The sequence below is a fragment of the Octodon degus genome, unplaced genomic scaffold, assembly GCF_000260255.1.
Source record: "Octodon degus isolate 3935 unplaced genomic scaffold, OctDeg1.0 scaffold00004, whole genome shotgun sequence".
Lineage (NCBI taxonomy): Eukaryota > Metazoa > Chordata > Mammalia > Rodentia > Octodontidae > Octodon > Octodon degus.
This window is the reverse complement of record NW_004524580.1, coordinates 3,209,459-3,228,789: the sequence shown is the minus strand read 5'-3', so window position 1 is coordinate 3,228,789 and position 19,331 is coordinate 3,209,459. Positions and strand designations below refer to the sequence as shown.

Genomic DNA, 19,331 nt, shown 5'->3' with positions numbered 1-19,331 from the left:
TAGATTTCATTGAGCGAGGAGTAGAAACTAACAGTGGGGCTCATCCTCCTTTAAGGACTTTTACGTGCCAGGGAGAGGAACTGGAACGCCAGATGATGGGTGGGGATGAAAAGTTGGGGGACAGTGTATGTGATGGTGTGGCTTCAAAAAGCCTAGATGACGGAACTGAGAACCTGAATTAAGTCACTACTGGCACAACAAGTGGCGGAACCACCCATCTGTCCGACGCTGGTACACACAGGTGGGATGCCATTTATTGGAGTAGAGCGAAGCAGCCGCATCTTATAGTCACTGTGTTGCACCAGTTGGTCACTAGGAGGCGTCAGCTCACCAGTTAGCAAGACAGGAGAGCTGGCCGCAAAAGCCTACATCTGTGCCGAAAGTACCCTTCTACTCTCACTGTGGATCTGTTGGGCTGTGCTTTATACACCCTGGAATGTGTGACATAACATTTTCATAAATGGCGTTTCATCTTCCTGCATGGCATTTGACATAGCTATTCAATCACTAGAAATCCCATAAATCCCTGTAAACAAGTGTGGCTGTATTTCAGTTTCATTACTGTTTGTACCTACTAGACAAAAGGATACTGGTCCATGCAAATACCTCACATTAGCAAGTTACTTGGGAAAGGTATGTGGAATTTAATCTAGGTGACATCTGGAATAGAACAACTAGAGAGCTGACTTATGTGGAATTTATCCATTTAAAAATGGACCAAGTATTCATAGTGGGAGTTTTTATAAAGTCCTATTTTAAAAGATGGGTTACAGAAAATGTTACAAGAATTTTAAGAAATTTACTTTTAAGGTGAATGGTTTTCTAATTTCCAAGTTTCTACACATGAAACAATGATCCCTATCTTGTGGAAGATCTTATTCAAGTTAGGAAAATAAGCAATAGGTAACATGTAACATGATACATTAAAAAATGCACTAGGAAAAGACTTGTATCAGGATAGGCTACTTTGAAAAGGTGACATTTGGGCAAGTCTTAAATGTGATTGGGATAGCTGCTGTGTTGATGGCAGAACAATGGTAAATTAGATAAGGTAGGGTGTTAGAACAAACCAGAGGGGAGGAGAGAGGAGAGTGATCAGGTTAGGTAGGTAATGAAGGCAGCAGGATGCAGAGGTACTTTGAAGTACAACCAAGGACAGTTCCTGACTAGTGTGCAGATTTTGGCACTGGGAAGAAGATTACAGCAAGGTGGACAATCCTGGGCAGGAGTACTGTGGAGATACTGTGTGTTTGAAGTTCTCTTAAAGTATGTCTAATGTTCTTGTCTGATAAATGCATCCTTTTAGAAGAATCTGGATCTGTCAGGCTTCAATTTATGTCCAAAGGTAACTTGGGAGTAGAGCTTTTCCCAAGCCCATGTCCTACCTTCCATCTCCGTTTTACTTCTAGCTTTGAACTAAGAGCCTCTGCACATTTCTGTGGACACTGTAGCCTCCACATTCCAACTGTCCAGCTAGCCCCTTCACACACCACGTTACATGGTAGTGGTGCTGAGTTCCTCTGAACAGTGCAGAGCCCCCCCCCCCCGGGGGGGGGCGTCTGGGCCACCTGGAATGCAGGCTGGAGTAGGGGTCTCTTGCAGATGGATGTTACTGCAACTAACAGACACAATCCCAAAGATCAGGACAGTAGAGGAGGGGTTTTTGTATGAGTGAAGACAGTATGGAGCCAAAGTGTTTGGTCTGAGCAGCTACATATGATGAATTGCCATCAACTGAGAAGTGGGATGCAGACTGAACAGGTTAGAGTGAGATCAGTTTGGGAGGGCTTGTGTTTGGGCTGTGGCTTGCTACTGTAAAGACATGCATCCTACTGTAACCCTGGCCGGGAATGTATCAGCTGAAGCCACCATATATTATACTGCAGCCATTCTAATGCTTTGAAAACCTTTGAGTCTGGTACTCCAGCCTTCTACTGGACTCATTCCATCCAAGAATTTAATATGCATAAATCTGTAGATTTATCTAGAGTAAAAGGCTTTATGAACCTCTTAAATCCTTAGACTTCTCTATCCAGTGAATTAAGTGAATCTCCTTGTTCTCTTGTCTGGCACATTAACTGTTAGTTTAGTTCTTTGGCTAGAAGCAGATGGATATAAGGTGATGTAAATTTGGAAGTGGCACGTAATGAGATTGGATAAGATCAACAATTGGTGTAAAGAGAAGGACTGACACAGCGAAGAGCTCAAGGAGAATGAAAAAGTAATGACGGGAGTTAGGAGACCAAGTTAATATCCTTGATGTCAGGGAATGACCTTTATCCAAGAGCAAAACGTAAACTGACAGTTGTAACACTGTCCATAAAATGCAACTGTGTTAGCCATTTCAAATTTGTTTGCCAAACCAATGATTTTGTTAGCTAGTTTTCTAAACTTTATAATTTGGAAGTGACGTGTTTTTATTATATATACAGCGTGTAACACGTTTTGTTTTTTGGTGGGTTTGTTTTAAAAATAGATAAATATGGGCATTTCATTGAGTTGATGGTAACTTGAAAGAAACTAAAGGGCAAAAATTGTAACAATGTACAAGATTCTTAATACTAAGATTTCTAATTGATGCATTGTGGGCAGTAGGAATACACAGACTTTTGAGCTGATTCAGAATTGCTAGATCATTTGAAATACTCAATAGAAAATTCTTAGATTTAAAGTTTCTTGTTAGTAAGTGGGTGTTTTTGAAAACTGTGTTACTATTCAAACATTTCCAGATAATTTAGAAAGCATTTGCTACATTATGGCAAACTGCAAAAGGCTAAGTAATACCACACTTGAATTCTAAGAAAATAGCTTAGTCTTCCGGTGTGCATCTTTTAAAAAACCAGGTCAGGTTTATGTCTTTCCACGTGAAATGACTTTTGTCAACTCACGGGCCCTGAGACTGAATTACAGACTTAAAGGAAGTATCTTTTCCAGATGAGCTAAGAATGTCATTGTTAAAGATGAACAGCTGGCAATGTAGAAATTCTCTGGAATGCTCAGTTGTTCTAAAGACAGAAACAAAATGAGATGTTCCAGTGTTTGTCACTGGCTATAGAATTGCAGATCTTTTTTTCATAATCTTAATAGAAATCCTTACATACTTGTAATTTGCCTTTCTCTTTAGAGAGAGGACTTTTAACTAGGTGAAAGGCCTGGGATCTGACTAGGTGCAATTTCTCCATACTTTGGATTGTGCTGAAATTGTCCCATTTGATCAGACATTTTTTCTTAAGATTAAGCCTCAGGCAGGGTGCTAAGTTTCAACTCAGACAGTGTAGCATTTTAGTGAGACCTTGTCTCAAAAAATAAAACCACTTCTGATTTCCTTGAAGTTAGGTTTGAGAATTAGAATTTATACTTATTTTGGTTTTTTTTGAAACCAGGTGTTGCTATGTAGTTTTAAATTTGAACTTGCGATGTATGCTTCAGCATCCTAAGTGTGTGTCACCATGTCCAGCTAAAAATTTAGCATGATGCACACAGGATTTTTTTTTTTAAAGGGATTTAACTCATCTCTTTTTCCACTTAAATTTCCCCCCATTTAAGGCAGGTGCAGAGGAGCTAAACTGTCCTTTTCTCCCCTTTGGGCCCAGCAGCCTTTTCTCCCACCTTGGCCAGCTGCAGTCTTCCGTGTCTTCAGGGTTAGTACATATTTGGGGCTCCTTGTTTATTTAATGAGTGACTTTCCCTAACAGGATGCTAGGCCTTGGTTTACATCACTTTTCTGCCCTATTTAAGTGGGGGTGGTTGTGGTAGGGCAGTCGGCCTCTCCACCTTCTCCATGTCACAGTATTTCCAAGACATTTCCATTAGGTCTTTGTAGAAAAGGACGCTGAAGGCTGGCCAGGTATTCTTAAAATGTTAGATCTCAACACCAGATGGCCTCCCCCTCCCCGTTTGTAGTCACTGAGTTCTAAAAGATTGCAGGCTATGTAGTCCGACCATCTGAAGGAAGCATGGTCTAGGTGGAAGGGCATCGTGCCTGAGCTCCCCATGGAGGAAAAGGGTGACATATCTTCCCAAACTGGACAATTGGTAGTCCTGCTCTGGTTTAACATATCTCCAACATAACTCTGGTCAAGAACAAAAGTGAGATGTTCTCTTGGCGTGCAGCCTTTCTAAACTGAGACGTCTATACAGGGTCTGGGGTAACCCTCGCACTGAACTTGGCGCTTCCTGACACTCTGGCTCCCTGTTCTTCCAGACCACAGCGCTGCTCCTAGGATCTCATCCCCGCGCAGATAGGGGGTTAGAAGACATCTGTGTCCACGTGCTGCTTGTAGACTTTACCTGCCCTGGAGAGGCTGTGCAGAGGGCAGTGGGGCGGGACAACAGGGATGACCTTTTACCGCCCTCTGGGCCTCGGCATTCTAGGCAGCTGCGGCCGCCAGAGTGGAGAGGAGTTTCCGGGGCTCGCTTCCTGCCCTCAAGCGGACCAAACGGGCGCGGAAGTGAGGGGGCGGGGTGGGGCGGGGCGAAGCAGCTGGGGGCGCGGCCTGGGAAGGCCCCCAAGTTAATGAGGCGCGCGCCGGCCGCTGAGCGCCTGGCGGAGCTGGGCTTTTCCCAGCGGTGCGGACGCCAGGGGCCGCCTTTTCCGCTGGGTGTCACTCGGGGGTGGGGAGGATGGCCCATTCAAAAGCGCTGCGAGGGAGCCTGGCCAGTGCCCTTCAGTGAGCGCTCGCAGGAGATCGGCACAGGCCCAACAGCCGCTCGAGCCGCCGGGACCTGGTGGCGCGTCAGGACGCGGCTGCAGCTGTGCCGGGACCCCGAGCCGCCTCTCTGCTTCCTGCGCATTAGCCTCTTCTGCGCGCTCCGGGCCGGCGGCCGAGGGAGCCGCTGGGGTGAGGACGGCGCGCGGCTGCTGCTGTTGCCCCCGGCCCGGGCGACTGGAAGCGGAGAGGCCGAGCCGATCGGGGACGCCCCTTATGCCAGGAGGATGCTGGAGAGCAGCGGCTGCAAGGCGCTAAAGGAGGGGGTGCTGGAGAAGCGCAGCGACGGGCTCCTGCAGCTCTGGAAGAAAAAGTGCTGCATTCTCACTGAAGAGGGGCTGCTGCTCATCCCGCCTAAGCAGCTGCAGCAGCAGCAGCCACAGCCCGGGCAGGGGACCACTGAGCCGTCCCAACCCAGCTGCCCAGCTGTCGCTGGCCTTGAGCCACCGGCCAAGCTCAAGGAATTGCACTTTTCCAACATGAAAACCGTGGACTGCGTGGAACGCAAGGGCAAGTATATGTACTTCACTGTGGTCATGGCAGAGGGCAAGGAGATCGACTTTCGGTGTCCGCAGGACCAGGGCTGGAACGCAGAGATCACGCTGCAGATGGTACAATACAAGAACCGTCAGGCCATCCTGGCGGTCAAGTCCACGCGGCAGAAGCAGCAGCACCTGGTCCAGCAGCAGCCTCCGCAGCCGCAGCCGCAGGTCCAGCCCCTGCCCCAGCCCCAGCCCAAGCCTCAGCCTCAGCCTCAGCAGCTGCACCCCTACTCGCATCCTCATTCACACCCGCACCTACACCCACACCCTCCGCCACCGCACTCGCAGCCGCTCGTCCAGCCACACGGCCACCGGCTTCTGCGCAGCACCTCCAACTCTGCCTGAAGGGGGCCGCGCTCGGCCGGACGAGGTAAGGGTGAGGGAGGCGAGGGGCAGGGGGAGTAGGCGGTTGGCCCAGCCGGCAGCTCTGGGGTGGACAGTGAGGAGACAGAGTTTCTGGGGAGGCGGAGAGAAGACGAGCTGGAGCCCGGAGAGCAGAGCCTGGCGCCGTGACCGCGCCGTCCCGGCGACCTGCTCTCGTTCCGCTCTGTCACCACCTGATCCGAAGAGAACTGGGTCTCGGAGGAGTCTGAGCCATCTACTTCATTCAGTGTCCTTTCTTTCCAGGTTTTGAGGACTTGAGGAAGCGGGACGGACACAGTTCTATTGTCCTCACTGGGATCAAAAGCAGAACAGTTCCCCGCCCCGCACCAGATCAAGTAGCTTGGACATCACCCGACTGATAGATAACGTGATTCCTTAGTTTTCTGCAGATTCATCATTTCCGTACAGGAAGCGATCCTAAGTCGAGAAGACTTTACTTACGAAACTTGGAAAGGATCTGATAATGTAGTAGACCTCCCAGGAGCGACGATGTACTGTAATTTTATGTTAATGTATTTTGGTTTATGATTATTTATTAGTTTTTTAATGCTTGTTCTAAGACATTTCTGAATGTAGGCTAGGCCATTTTTTCAAAAAAGAACTTTATTTTTAAAAACCTACTCTGTAGTAAGTTCTAATCTTGGGAAAGAAAAAAGGGTGATGGAGGGGAAAACATTAAAAACTCATTCAGTACTCCTAAGGCATTTTCAGAAGGTCTGACGCTTTCATTGTTATGCCAGGTGGTTGAAATTAAACTCCCATACTGTTTTTTTCTCTGAAGTTTCTTCCTTAAATACATACTTTGTATAAGAGCTTTTTAAAACTAAAAGCTCAAAATTGTGTAATTATGACTATCATGCTCAAGATAATGTTTTTTTAAAAGACAATTAGTAGTAATGACACCTACTTTCACAAAAATGTAAAACATACCGGGACAGAGTAGGATGAGGAAGTCTTGATTATGTAGTAGGACTGGCTCTACTTAGAGCTTTTATCATCTGTGTGAAGGTTTAATAAGAGTCCTTTTCGAGCTGTGTGTGTAGCCTAGTGCCAGGCTCTGAGTTTAGCCCCTGACACCAGGGGGGAAAAGGAAATGAAAAGGGGGAGAAGCCGTTTTGATTGTGACTTGATGTTTCACATGAAAACTGTAGTGGGGGAGAGAGAAGGAGGCAGCCAACTTGAGAGTGTGTGTGCCCCTTTCCAGACTAGAATGTCCTCCACCAAGAGATTTGCACAGCTGACTTGAACCATATTTTCTGATCTGTGTACTTTGTTCGAGAAGACCACTGAATAATCTTACGGTTTAAAGTACAGTTTGTAGATATAGCAACAGACCAGGAGTCATAAATTTTAAATTCACAGAAAATGTTTTTCTTCAAAATGGCCTGTTTTTCTCTGTTCTGTGAAAAATTTTAGGGCTATATATATCCTTAGGTTAGCTAGACTCAGACACTGAAAGAGGAAGACTGGTAAACAATGGATTTTCAGTAAGCAAACAACTGAAGTCTTGTTTTAGCTGTCACTTGTTCAGGAGCCTACCGGTAGCGGGGAGAGGATGCTTTTAAAGGTAGAACAAACCCGCTTCTGTGTTCTGTCAAAAGGATGTACAAATCCTCAAGGCAGAGGCTACTTAAGTTTAAAAGAGCCTTAGTTGATAGCAGATTCTCTTGGGGCTGAAAATCATTTCCTATCTACATGGCTTCACTAATGATTCTTTGTTTTATGTTGTCTTTCACAGAGTCTTGGTCAGTATTTTTCCAGCATTAAAATTGGAAGGGTCAAGCCAGGTGTGGTACATGCCAGTAAGCCCAGCTGTCTAGGAGGCTGACAGCAAATTTAAATTTAACCTGGGCAACTTAGCGAGATCCTGTCTGAAAATGAATTAAAAAAGGACTGGAGATGTGTAGTCAGTGCGAAGGCCCTGGGCTCAGTCCCCAGCACAGGATGTGGGATGGGGTGGGGAAGACTGGGCAGGGATAGACTACTGCTGAGATGCACCATTAATCTGGAAAATACCTTCAATGCAATTTAAATGATGACATTTGAGGTCATAATTCTCACACAAAAAATTGCAGGAAAAATTAAAATGCAAATGACAAAACTGGAGTCCCACTTTGAGGGTGTTGCTTAGGCCATGGGTGTGAAAACATGCTGCTTGAGCTTAAAAATATAGTATCTTTATATGACCGCCCAGAGAGCCAAACCAAAGGATTTCTTAAGTCCAGTTTGATTTGACTTCCTGAGAGCTACTGCTGTATTTTTTTTTTAAAGGAATCCCTCCTAGTGTTAGAGTTTTAATGCATGCAGCTCATAATGACCCAAATTAATCCACAACTCTTTCTAATTAGCAAATCTTTCTTCTGAACTCTTGTTTAAAAAAAAAAAAATCCAGACCAAATACTTTGAAAATTAAGGTTGATGTAGGTTTGTGAAGATGTATTTGCACATTATCTTATGTACAGCACAAGATAATCTCATTGTTGAAAAAATATGTCCATTTCTCAACCACTTGAAGGTTTCTTTTTTTTAACCACAATAGTCATGGTTCTTACTGGGCTGCCAGAGTAGCGGGTTTGTGTTCCTCCGTGTGCTTAACACTTACATTGATTGACCCTCTTTATGGTTGTCTGGTTTGATCCTCTCTTAACTTTTATCTGTGTAATTTTAGGAATTAGTAAAAGTAGGATAGCTGTTCTTGTTGTTTCAATAACCCTAAAAGTATTATCACTGGATCATTTTTTCCAGAGCAGAAAACCAAGCATGCTAAACAAAACAAAATACAAAGGCACATCATTTAATATCTCATAGCTCTTTTCCTACCCCTCTGAAAATGATACTGGTATCTAAGGTACTATGAGGCCCAACAAGTCCGCTCTGCAGACGAAGATAAAAATGCTTTCAACCTAAGAAAAGTGCAAGTGTAGTAGACAACCCACCCCTTGGACAAACATCAAATGTAAAAGTTGAAAAAGTAGAAATGTCCCATCTGGAAACTGAGCTTTTGTTCTTGAACTTGTATTGGCACCCCACTCCCTCCACATCTGGCTCAGTGACTGTTGGGAGAAGTGTGTCAAAGAAGGAAAAAAATATGTGCTTTTCAGCAGCCAGGAGGCTGCTTCTCTGGCCTCACCGAGCACTTCCTATCATTGTTCTCAAGTTCCTGAGAACAGTGAGTCCCAGGCCAGGCCCCGCATCTGTGGACTTTCAGTGCAGAAACCCACCGAGACCTGCCTGCGCCCTGCCGGGTGAGTCGGGTCGCAGCAGATGCCTCGAAGGAGCCCTTCAAGGCAAATGCTTGCCTCTGCCAGCAAGCCAGGATTTTCTATTCATGTATGAATCAAGGTGAATTTGTTATTTCACTTCATATACGTTTTTCCAATGATAGTTTATAAAAAGGAGGAAAAAAAATCACCCAATATGTTGCTTAAAGGAATTGCCTGTACACCTAAACACTGCAGGAAATCTGCTTTCAATGAAGCCCTGTTTTAACTCATTCTTGCTCTCATGTGCCAGGCACTCTGTACTTCTCTTCAAAAATCCTAATGAAAATCTGATAGAGAACAAATTTAACAGTATATATAACAGTACTTTTCCAAGTACATCCCTTGTTTTCTGTCCCTGGAGTAGTGATATGATTTAGTTAGGGTTAACATGTCCAGTGGTGGCATAGAGGAAGGGCCACACAGTGAGTCCCCTAAAGGTTCTGTAGGGTAGGACAGGCCTGTGAACGTTTTGCCTGTTTGGTGTTTTTTCCCTACATGTGAAACTTACTGGCTTAACTTTGCCAAAACAAACCCTCAGCAGATATGTTTTAAGTTGGAACATTATAGTTATTAAATTCATCAGTAAGTCTTTCAAGAGAAATAACACCTATTTATTCAAGATCTCTTAATTGTACAAATGTGTTATATAAGTTTATAGGAACTATTTTCTAAATTCTTGCCATGGTTTTTAACAGTGATGTTTTGATCAGTGTTGAGTAGCCATCCAGATTTGTGAAACACTGAGTCACAAGGTGATCTGTCAAATGGTCTAGGAGCTGTCTCAGAAAGGTCACTTTTGTGTGTGTGTGTGTGTGTGTGTGTGTGTGTGTGTGTGTGTGTGTGTGAGGGGGGACAGCTTGGCAGCACAGCACTTGGCTAGCATGTGTCAGGTGGTGGGTTTGATGGCCAGAACAAGAAAAAGGGCATTCTTGCCCCATGAGAAAATATGTCCTGGACATGTGAAACATCTGCTTAGAAGCCACCCGGGCCTACTGTCCAGCACTCTGAAACTGGTGATTCACTGGACAAGGGAAGCAAGTTTTTTAAAGAAAGAAAAAATGATTCTGTTGTGTCCCATGGTCAGCCTTCCACTTCAAGTTCTGGAATGGGTGCACCCAGCTCTGGGAGTGTGCAGGCCCCTGTGGCCCCCATGCTTTGCCGGACACTGCGTCTGTACACTTGGTAGTGTGGCGAGACTTTGTGTAAATATCTCTTAAGCAATTTTGCAAAGATGTGATTTATTTTTCATATTTTCAAAATGCATTCCATTTCAAATAAAGTATCTATTGAGACAACTGACCTTTGGACCCTTTGAAGGCTTCGTTCATGGGACATAAAAAGCTGTACTCCTTGGGGATCCAGGTTCTCCTGGGCTTGTCTGTTTCAAGGACTGTGGCCAGTCTGGGAAGAAGAAGACTGTTCCTTGTGTTAGAAATTAATTGGAAAGTTGAAGGTAGAAATTCACTCATCTTTTGGTGAAATAGCTTTCAGAACATGAATGAACTTGAGTTGAATTTTCCATGGCACCCACGGAGAAGCATGTCTGGTGGCCATTTGCTCTTGAGTTTTATATCTCAGGAGCAGAACGCTTTGACACAAAGAGATCAGTCTTCAAACAGGGATCTATAAAGCTCTGCTTTATGCTGAAAGCAAAAGATGGGCTTGGTTCTCTGAAAAAGACCAGAATCACTTCATTCTTATGAACTATTGGCATCTAAATGACGACTTTAAAATAACTTCAAAGGCATTAAAAAAAATATTTTAGCATAGTGTTACATTGGCAACTGAGTTCTTGTTTTACTCTCTCTTTTTTAAAAAAGGTACAGCAATTAGAAGTTAAGGTGACCTCAGGGTCACTGTGTGAAATAAGTGCATATGGGAGGCAGTCAACCCTGCTGAGAGGCAGGATTTAAGAGTCCTTGCACATGGATTGGAGTCCTAGTTCCACCACTAATTGCTATGTAAACCTTTTTTTTTTTTTTTAATGTATTTGGTACAGAGTCTCACTACACAGCTTGGACTCGTGGTGATCCTCCTGTTTTTAGCCTCCCTAGTGCTGGGATTATAGGTGTTCCCCACTATTCCTGGACTCTGTGGCTGGCTCAACACACCCGGGGCGGAGCCAGTGCCGGCCGGCATGGTATAAATCTTGAATTATAGGACTTCTTGGGAATTTAATTTCTGTATGTATGAAATAGAGTTTATAAAAGTATTTACCTCAGAGTTATTGAGGCAATTATAAGTTAATACAATTAAGAGTGCTTAGAACAGTGCCTGCCAGGCATTACTACAAAAGGCAGCTCCTTGGACTCTGTGGCAGTCTTGGGAATCACTAGAGTAATATGAATATATAATACTTTGTGTTTTGAAGCTATGAATAGAGTTTTCTAAAATTTCAGTGCTTGTTTTTAAATGACTGGGATAAGATGATTAGCATGATGATGTCCTTGTATATAATTTTTTTTTAAAAGAGGCAAAATAGCACTGCCATTTTAATGACTTATTTCAGTTTGTTACTTTCCACTCTTGGTCCATGTATTCATATATTTTAAATTATTTACATTTAGACAAGCAAAATATCCACATGTAGCTGCGAGTGGGGCTTCACTCGGATCTCCACTCAGAAGTGTTGGAGTATGAATGACTCACCTCTCAGTGAATGCTTTCCCCTGGAATTACTCTCATGGAGCACCATCTTGCTCTAGAACATTCCCTCCTGAAAGGTGACACCCACGTAGTGATGGACTATGAGAACTAGATAAAGACCAGGACCTGCTGTCTACAGTCAGCACAACTACAGAAGGTCCCCCCACCTCTCAGCTTCAGAGTTCTCCACAGAACTGGCTCAGACCCCCTCTCCACAACAAGCTGGCATCTCTGGCTTTGTCACAGATGATATTCTCAAGAATTCCTTTAGAAAAAGTTTCCCTTGGCCCATTCCTCCCTAACCTCTTGCAATCAAATCTCAGACTCTTGAGGTGTGTTTCTCAGGAAATCCTGTTTCTGACCGCATCTGTCTCTCTCCTCCCGTCAGGTGGCTGCCTAGAGGCTGCTGGTGTTGGGAGTGGAACAGATAGCATACTGTAATGGTTAAACTCAGGCTTGGTTGTGGTGCCTGGAGCAATTTTGTTCCCCCAGAGACATTCAGAATTATTTGGAGACATTTTTGGTTTTCACAGCTGTTGGGTAGAAAGGATGCCGCTAAGTACCCTACAGTGCCCGGGAGAGCCCCCCACAGCAAAGAATTATCTGCCCTCCAATGATAATCATGTCAAGGTTGAGAAACTCTGCTTTAGAGTCAGATAGTTTTGTTCTTATTAGCTGTGTTCCCTTGGGCAAGTGATTTACTTTATTTTAGTCTCTGTTTATGTGTGTAAAATGCAGACAATGATAGTACCTGTCTCATGGGATTGTGAAACCAGAATTAGGCAGTTCACATGAAGGGCTGTCACATTTCTGTCACGAAGTAAGCATTCAGTAAACAGTAGCTATGATCCTCACTATTATAGTTCAAGGACTTAATTTTAATGACCATGCCATGTCCTACTGAGTTGATGTAGTGGTTCAGTAATTGGCCTCTGCCCCCATCGAACGGGTTCCTGTCCTTAGTACTGCAGCAGTGAATGTCTTCAGCAGTCTTGCTGGAAAGTGCAGACTAGCACCCTGGGCCTAACCCTAGTCTGTGGCATTAGGCAGTTCCTTAATCTCTCGGCACCTCCCTCATCTGTGTCTGTGTAGGTGGGAAAGTTAGACCTGCCCAGGAGGTGTTGTTATGAGGATTCTAGAAAGTAGCAGTGGAGTCTACATGTGGTCAAGTCCTGGAGCCACCCTTGATGACTTACCTTACGTAAGCATTATCAGAGTGAAAGCACTATTATTATCTGGAGATCATTTTTAAAAACTCAAGTGTTCCATATTTCTATCCACGTATGTATTCTCCACTCACCCCTCATTCCATGGCGGGGACTGGACCCAGGGCCTTGCACATGCCAAGCAGGAGCTCTAGCCCCGAGCTACGTTCCAGCCCTTATATGTGCATTCTCATCCAAATAATTTGATTTTTAGGAAAGAGGATGTTATTGTGACTAAAAAGGAACACCAAATAATTCCCATTTCTTATAGAATTTCAGCCAAACATACACTGATGTTGAAGTGGAAGGAGTTGTATGAACGCAACATCGCAGCCATCCAGAATTACTGATGCAAGTGTTGAGCGATGCGCCCATTGGCTGTATCAATCTATTCAGCTAAATATCCTTGTCTGCTTTGTTGCTTTCGCATAGACCCTGGTGTATACCTCTACTGGTCACATAGAAAGGTCAGTGTCAAGAAAGTCTCATGGCATAAGAGTCCTGTAGTCTGGCCTTGCTACCTCCAAAGTGAGCCTGGCAGTAGGCATGGTGGCACATGTGTAACCCCAGTGCTCTGGGGGCTGAGGCAGGAGGCTGGACAGCTGGTATTGGGGACGGATATTATTGGAAATAGATTTCATTGGCTGGAGGGTTTCCAGGCCTGATTGGGTCTGGATTGTTAGGATCTGAGGACAAAATTGTCCATTTTGTGAACCCTTGATACAGTATCAAGATTGAACTGCTTCCGAGGTAGAGCAGGTCTGAGAATGCTTTTCTCCCTGCCAGGTATTTACCTGTAGCATTTCACATTTACTTAGTCTCTGAAAACACAATCTGTGTGGCTGTGCCGCACACCCTCAATCCCTGCCAAAGCCGTTTCCCAGAGTGAGCAAACAGCCTGACGCCCTGTAGACACCCCGTGCTTCAGAGCCACTGATGAGTGAGTGTTCACCTACTGTACAGAGAGAAAGAGGAAATGACTCTCCGGAGTGTCAAAGCCTTGATGATGTCACTGTCCTCTATTGATTTTCTCCGAAGCTTGTAGTTCAGGCGGTTCCTCCCTACTCAGGCTGGTGGCTCACTTACTTTGCAAGTGTTTTGAACTTTGCTGTAGCCAATTCTAAGCAGTGCTGTGGCTCGCCTTGTGGGCTGACTCACTGCCCCAAAGGAGGAGCCCAGTGCTGTGACTCAGCATAGTCAAAGAGCCTGACTTGGGACAGTCTGAGGAATACTCTCCTTTTATCTTTTTTTTTTAAACAGGTAAAGAAATGTTCATTTCTACCAAAATTGGTTGTAGTTGCTTTTAATAGTCCTTCCAAGTAGCCCTATACATACCTTTTGCATGTGTATTGCCCTCCAACACACACACACACACACACACACACGCACAACTTTTTGCCACTGTAGTAATTTTCATGGTCCATGAATGCTGAGTGGTTAGTTTTTCTGTATGTGGAACCTATCATCTAAGGACTTGGCACAGACTGAGCAGAGCTGTCCCAGCCCGAGCAATGATGGGTCTTTGGGGATGCCAGGTGCCCCTTGAACTTCCTGTTGCAGGGTTTCAGCATCATTACTAGAGGGGATGACTCCAGCTTAGTGGGAGACCATTCAGTGATTTCCTCTCATTTTCTGACAGCAAAGGAGACATGTAAGATGGCTATTAGACTATGCATTGAATCTGCAGCCATGAAAATGAATTGGACACTGGCCACAACACAGGGCTTTGTATGCAGCAATTGTGATTCTTGCCAGAGGTGTCATGAAGCTCCTGATGCCTATAAAAAGTGCCAGGGAACCACTGAGAACCACAGTTTGCCACTCTCTTGGCAGCTGGCCAACCCGAGTTTATATGTGTTCTCTGTAAGATTATAGACAATAAGAACTTTCCTTTAGCTGCATAAATATTGAGCTTGAAGTCAGAGCTGATAATGGCCTTTCAGGAATGCCAACACATCTTCCATACCTACCTATTTTAGAGAAGAAGAAAATGAAGACATGTGATACCAGTTAACCTAACCAACACTGCACTGGCATTTAAAGTCAATGGTGGGATAGGAGCCAGAATCCAGCTGTCGTGATTCTTAATGAATACTCCTTTCACTGTGTCACTATTACACTGGAAGGCTTGGAGGACATTTTATAAAATTCAAGGTGATTATTTTTGCAGATAATTGCTTACAGCTTTTAGACACATCCATATAATCTTTTTAGCATCAAAATTAAAAAAAAAAAAAAAAGAGGGGCCAGGGAAATAGCTAGGCAGCCTAAGCGATCCAGGCTCAATCCCCGGCACCACATGCCGTGCTGGCCCAGTGCTGAGCCAACCACCGAAACCCGGCGTGGCGGTGCATGCCTGTAATCCCAGCACCTGGGAGGCTGATACAGGAGGATCACCATGAGTCTGAGCTGTGTAGTGAGACCCCATACCAAATACATAAATAAATAAAAATATTTTTTAAAAAAAGAATAAAAAAGATTCATCCCATCTTTTTTACCCGAAAGTATAAATTTTCATTTTTAACTATATAACAGTCTTCTTAAGGGCTTTACAGATATTGGAAAAAAGTATTTAATTCTACAGTTTTAAAAAGGAAAACCATGTTTTAGTCCTTTCAAATATAATCCACGAAGGTTAACGAAAACCTCAAACAAGTGGTAGAGTCACAGAAGAAACCAGAGATGTGAAAATCCCTCATTTAGAAGGCAGGTTACAAAGCTAGTGGTATTTATTTTATCTCACAGCTCTTAAAATATTCATGGAATGTTTGTAGTGTCGCTACTCAGTCATTCCTGAGATCAAGAAGTTATCTGTGGAGTTGAAAAATGTAGCAGTGATTTGGAAGTTTGTGCGGTCCGGTCCCTGGAGGAGGCAGCTGACTGGCTTCCCTGCGCGGTATTGAGGGAAGTGTTTCCTGAGAATGTCTGTTGAGCGTGAAGGACCTGCAGACCTCCGAGAGATCTGTTATCTCGAGTGGCAAGCGCTGTGGCTGCCCTTTCCAGGGACTAGGTGAATGCGTGCGCACGCCCCAGGTTAAATGATAAAGAACAGGATACGTGTTTATTTAATTTATTTCACTTACTTAGGACTGGACACGGCTTCTCATGTCCCCCTTAATTTACACGGTTCAGTTTGGAGAAACTTTCAGAACTCTCAGGAGAGAAGAGAGCAGACGCACCCCTAGGCCTGTGCCCCTGAGTGGCCAGTCATCTATTTTTAAATTTGAAATTATGAATGTGCTCCAGGGATGCCAACATCCTCCTAACAGCAAATGACCGTCTCCGGAGTTTCATTCATAGCACTTGGCGCCCTCCCGGAGTCACAGCGCTTGTCACAAGGCAGCGGGTGGCCGGCTAGTTCTGAGGCCTGCGGTGGCTGGGAGGGTTGATAGGAGGCAAGCCGACAGCCTCTCTCTGACAGCAGATTGTCAGCATTCCTGACCCGGGCACTTCGAGAGCCTGGGAAAACACTTGGACTTCCATGTGGCTTGAAAATACAATGGTCAGTTGACTCAGAGGCCTGGGTAAAATAGGGCTGCAGCAGTTTTTGTGGATAGTTGGCTCTCTGTGCCTAAGCGAATTCCTGACTATGTCCCTGTCACAATCAAGGCGCTTTTTTACTGCTTGAGTTTAATTTGCACATACAAACAATCTCCTTACTTCAGATGTGCAGCACACCAATTAACACGTAGAACTGCGGTATGAGATGAAGTGTTTGGGAATTAAAGATGCAGAATTAATCCAATATAAAATGGAAAGGAGCAGCTCAGAATCAGTGAGAAAATTCTGTCTCCCATTCATGCAAATTAAGGCAAGGGGCTCCCAGCAGCTTGAGAAGCTGAGATGAGGCCTCGAACTTGTGGTGATCCTCTTGCTTCAGCCTCCTGTGTGCTGGGATTACAGGCGTATACGCTCCTGTGTGTTGGGATTACAGGGATTATAGTCAGCTTCCCATGGACCTTGAGGACTTTGCTTTGTTTCTACCAAGGGATTAAAAAAATTATTAGATTTTAGAAAGATTATTTTAAAGGAAAAGGAAGCTAAGAATTAAACTTTCCCCTTCCAAATCATAAAGTTGCATAATTAAACATTATAAATGTTTGTATTTTAATTATTCTTCAGTAAAACTCTTAGTAAACACATTGAATCTTCTTCTTACTTTTGAAGAATTTGTTTCTCCCTTGGATGAGCCTCTGAAAAGGAAATAACAATAGCCAGTGAAAGTTCCATGAGGTTTCTATAGACAAAAATCCCTTAAGAAATATTTTCTGTAATTTGGTTTTAGATTGAAAATGTGACATTCATGGGACTCTTTCCTCACAGACCCTACAATAAGAGATGGAGGTAGCCAAACCTCTCTCACAAGATTGATCTTTGGGATTAATTTAGGCAAAGCATATAAAATCCATAGCCTAGTGCTGAGCTCATAACTAAGTGTTCAATGAGTGATAGCTACAATAATAACAAAGTGGGCCAGGGAGGTAGCTCAGTGGCATAAGCACTTGCCTGGCAAGCACAAGGTCCTGAGTTTGATCCCTGGTACAAGAAAAAAACAAAAAACAAAAAACAAAACAAAACAAACAAAAAAAAAAAAAACCTGCTGAAATTGTATCCTTGGGTATAGCTGACTTTTTTTGGATCTAGGTGGTCATATTTTTCATGGTTTGTGCATATTAATTTTTCTGCAAAAAGATAATTAAAAATATGTTTTAACAAAATTGGTTGCTAATTCACAGATAAATAAAATGATACAAACTATAAAGTAAGAATTAGAGAACACAGAACTCTAAAATATGAAACCTTTCTCTAGGTTTTCTTATCAATAACTGCTAAATCTTGGTACCAATCAGTAGATTTATTTATTTATTCATAGGAAGGAAAGTTTATTTTGGCTAGAAGCTTTAAACCATGGTTGCTGGATGGTGTTGTTTGGGCCTGTGGTGGGGCAGAACACAGAGGTGGGGAGCATGGGGTAGAGCAAAGGCTGTTCACGGCACAGCAGCCAGGAAGCAAGGCGAGAAACAGGATGGGGCTGGGGTCCTGTGTCACCTCCAAAGGCACGGCCTTCTGCCCCCAGTGCCCTGTCATGAGGCCCCACCTCCTAAAGATTCACCTCCCCTCAGTAGTACCCCAGGTTGGTGGCCAAACCCTCAACACCTGGGCCTTTTGGGGGCATTTAAGGTCTCTGCTATAGTGGAGGAACTTTCTTTGAGCTGCTAGATGCTGGGTGAAACCTAGGTGTGTCAAGCCACATTTTGTTATGTTTTATGGGGTTTTTTTGTTATTTTTTTTTAAATTGTTCAAAACTTATTGTAAAGAAAAAATCATTAGAGCATATACATACAAAATATTAGCTATGGAAGAACAAAATTACATAGCATCTTATTCCGTATTAGAAAGAAAAAAAAAAAAAAAGACCAAGTGTCTAAGAAACTAGACTAGTTAAAGGACTGAAAGAAAAGATCTGTTCTCTTTGAATTTTATACTTAGCAAACATACCTTTGAAAACTAAAAGTCAGATTTTCTACTTATACAAACTTGAAATATTTTAATACCTCCAGAAGTAGCATATAAGAAATAATAAAGAACATAATTCAAAAGGCAAGAAAAGTTGCAGTATGGTCCTGGATGAACAATAAAGAGCTTTCAATGTCATAGTTATGCAGGACTATATAAAATATATTAGATGAACCCTTATTTAAAGGTTATTGCAGATTTCTATGAAACAGTACCAATCTTATGTTGGGTTATACTTTTTTTTTATATATATATATGTGTGTATGTGTGTATAAAAGACAGGGAAGAAGTAATATAAAGTCAACAAAATGGAAATATACTTTTTAAAGTTTCTAATATTAGGAGACGATATCATATGATGTCTTTTAAATAAATTGTAAGTCAAAGAGCATATAAGATATAGTATAAATCTTAGAAAAAAATTAAGATTAAGCAATATTCAGAAAATTAAATACTAATTAAAAATTAAATGTTTCAAAACAATTGAACTAAGAAAAAGTTTTCATGATAGCAAAGAAGTACTAAGAGTAAAACATAAGATAAATACTGGAATGGCAAATAAATGACCAGCACTTCTAGCAGTTTGAGGATACGATATTGCACGAAGTTCTAGTGTGTTGTGGACATGCATAATGACCATGACAGTTACTGGTGGCCAGGCATCACTTGTGGGACTGAGCTACAGCTATTTCTTTGAGATCCACCCTGTAGACTCAGATGGAATCATGACCCATAGGGTGGAAGAGAAGTCCATTTCCAATCAGTAGGTTTAACCAAACAACTAACTTAAGATGATTTTATTTTAAAACTCTGAGCAGGGCACAGTGGCAAACATGCAGGGGTATAATTAGTAGTACAATATAAGGTTCGCTCTAAGGAACTTCCATCTGAGGTAGGAGGAAGGTAAGACATCACAATAGTGGTCTAGTCTAATCAGTGACTAGTAGAGTATAGAGTATTGGTAATAGCAGTAACAGCCACTAACATTTATTGGGTACTTACTAAGTGCTACTCAGTAGACCATATGATGTACATGGATTATCACATGTCTAATATGAAGTCCTA

The 19,331-nt window shown here is 43.2% G+C and overlaps 1 protein-coding gene across 1 annotated transcript; it reads left to right on the top strand.

Annotated features, from left to right (window-relative positions):
- Positions 1 to 4,516: 4,516 nt before the first annotated feature.
- On the top strand, positions 4,517 to 10,198 carry Phlda1 (pleckstrin homology like domain family A member 1). Its single transcript, XM_004623742.2, has 3 exons — positions 4,517 to 5,621; positions 5,879 to 9,714; positions 9,746 to 10,198. Exon 1 carries the CDS (start codon positions 4,517 to 4,519, stop codon positions 5,594 to 5,596), a length of 1,080 nt encoding a protein of 359 aa, XP_004623799.1. The 3' UTR covers positions 5,597 to 5,621; positions 5,879 to 9,714; positions 9,746 to 10,198.
- The last annotated feature ends 9,133 nt before the right edge of the window (positions 10,199 to 19,331 follow it).

Coding starts and splice junctions, on each gene's coding strand:
- Phlda1 (XM_004623742.2), top strand. CDS start 4,517: ATGAGGCGCGCGCCGGCCGCTGAGCGCCTGGCGGAGCTGGGCTTTTCC.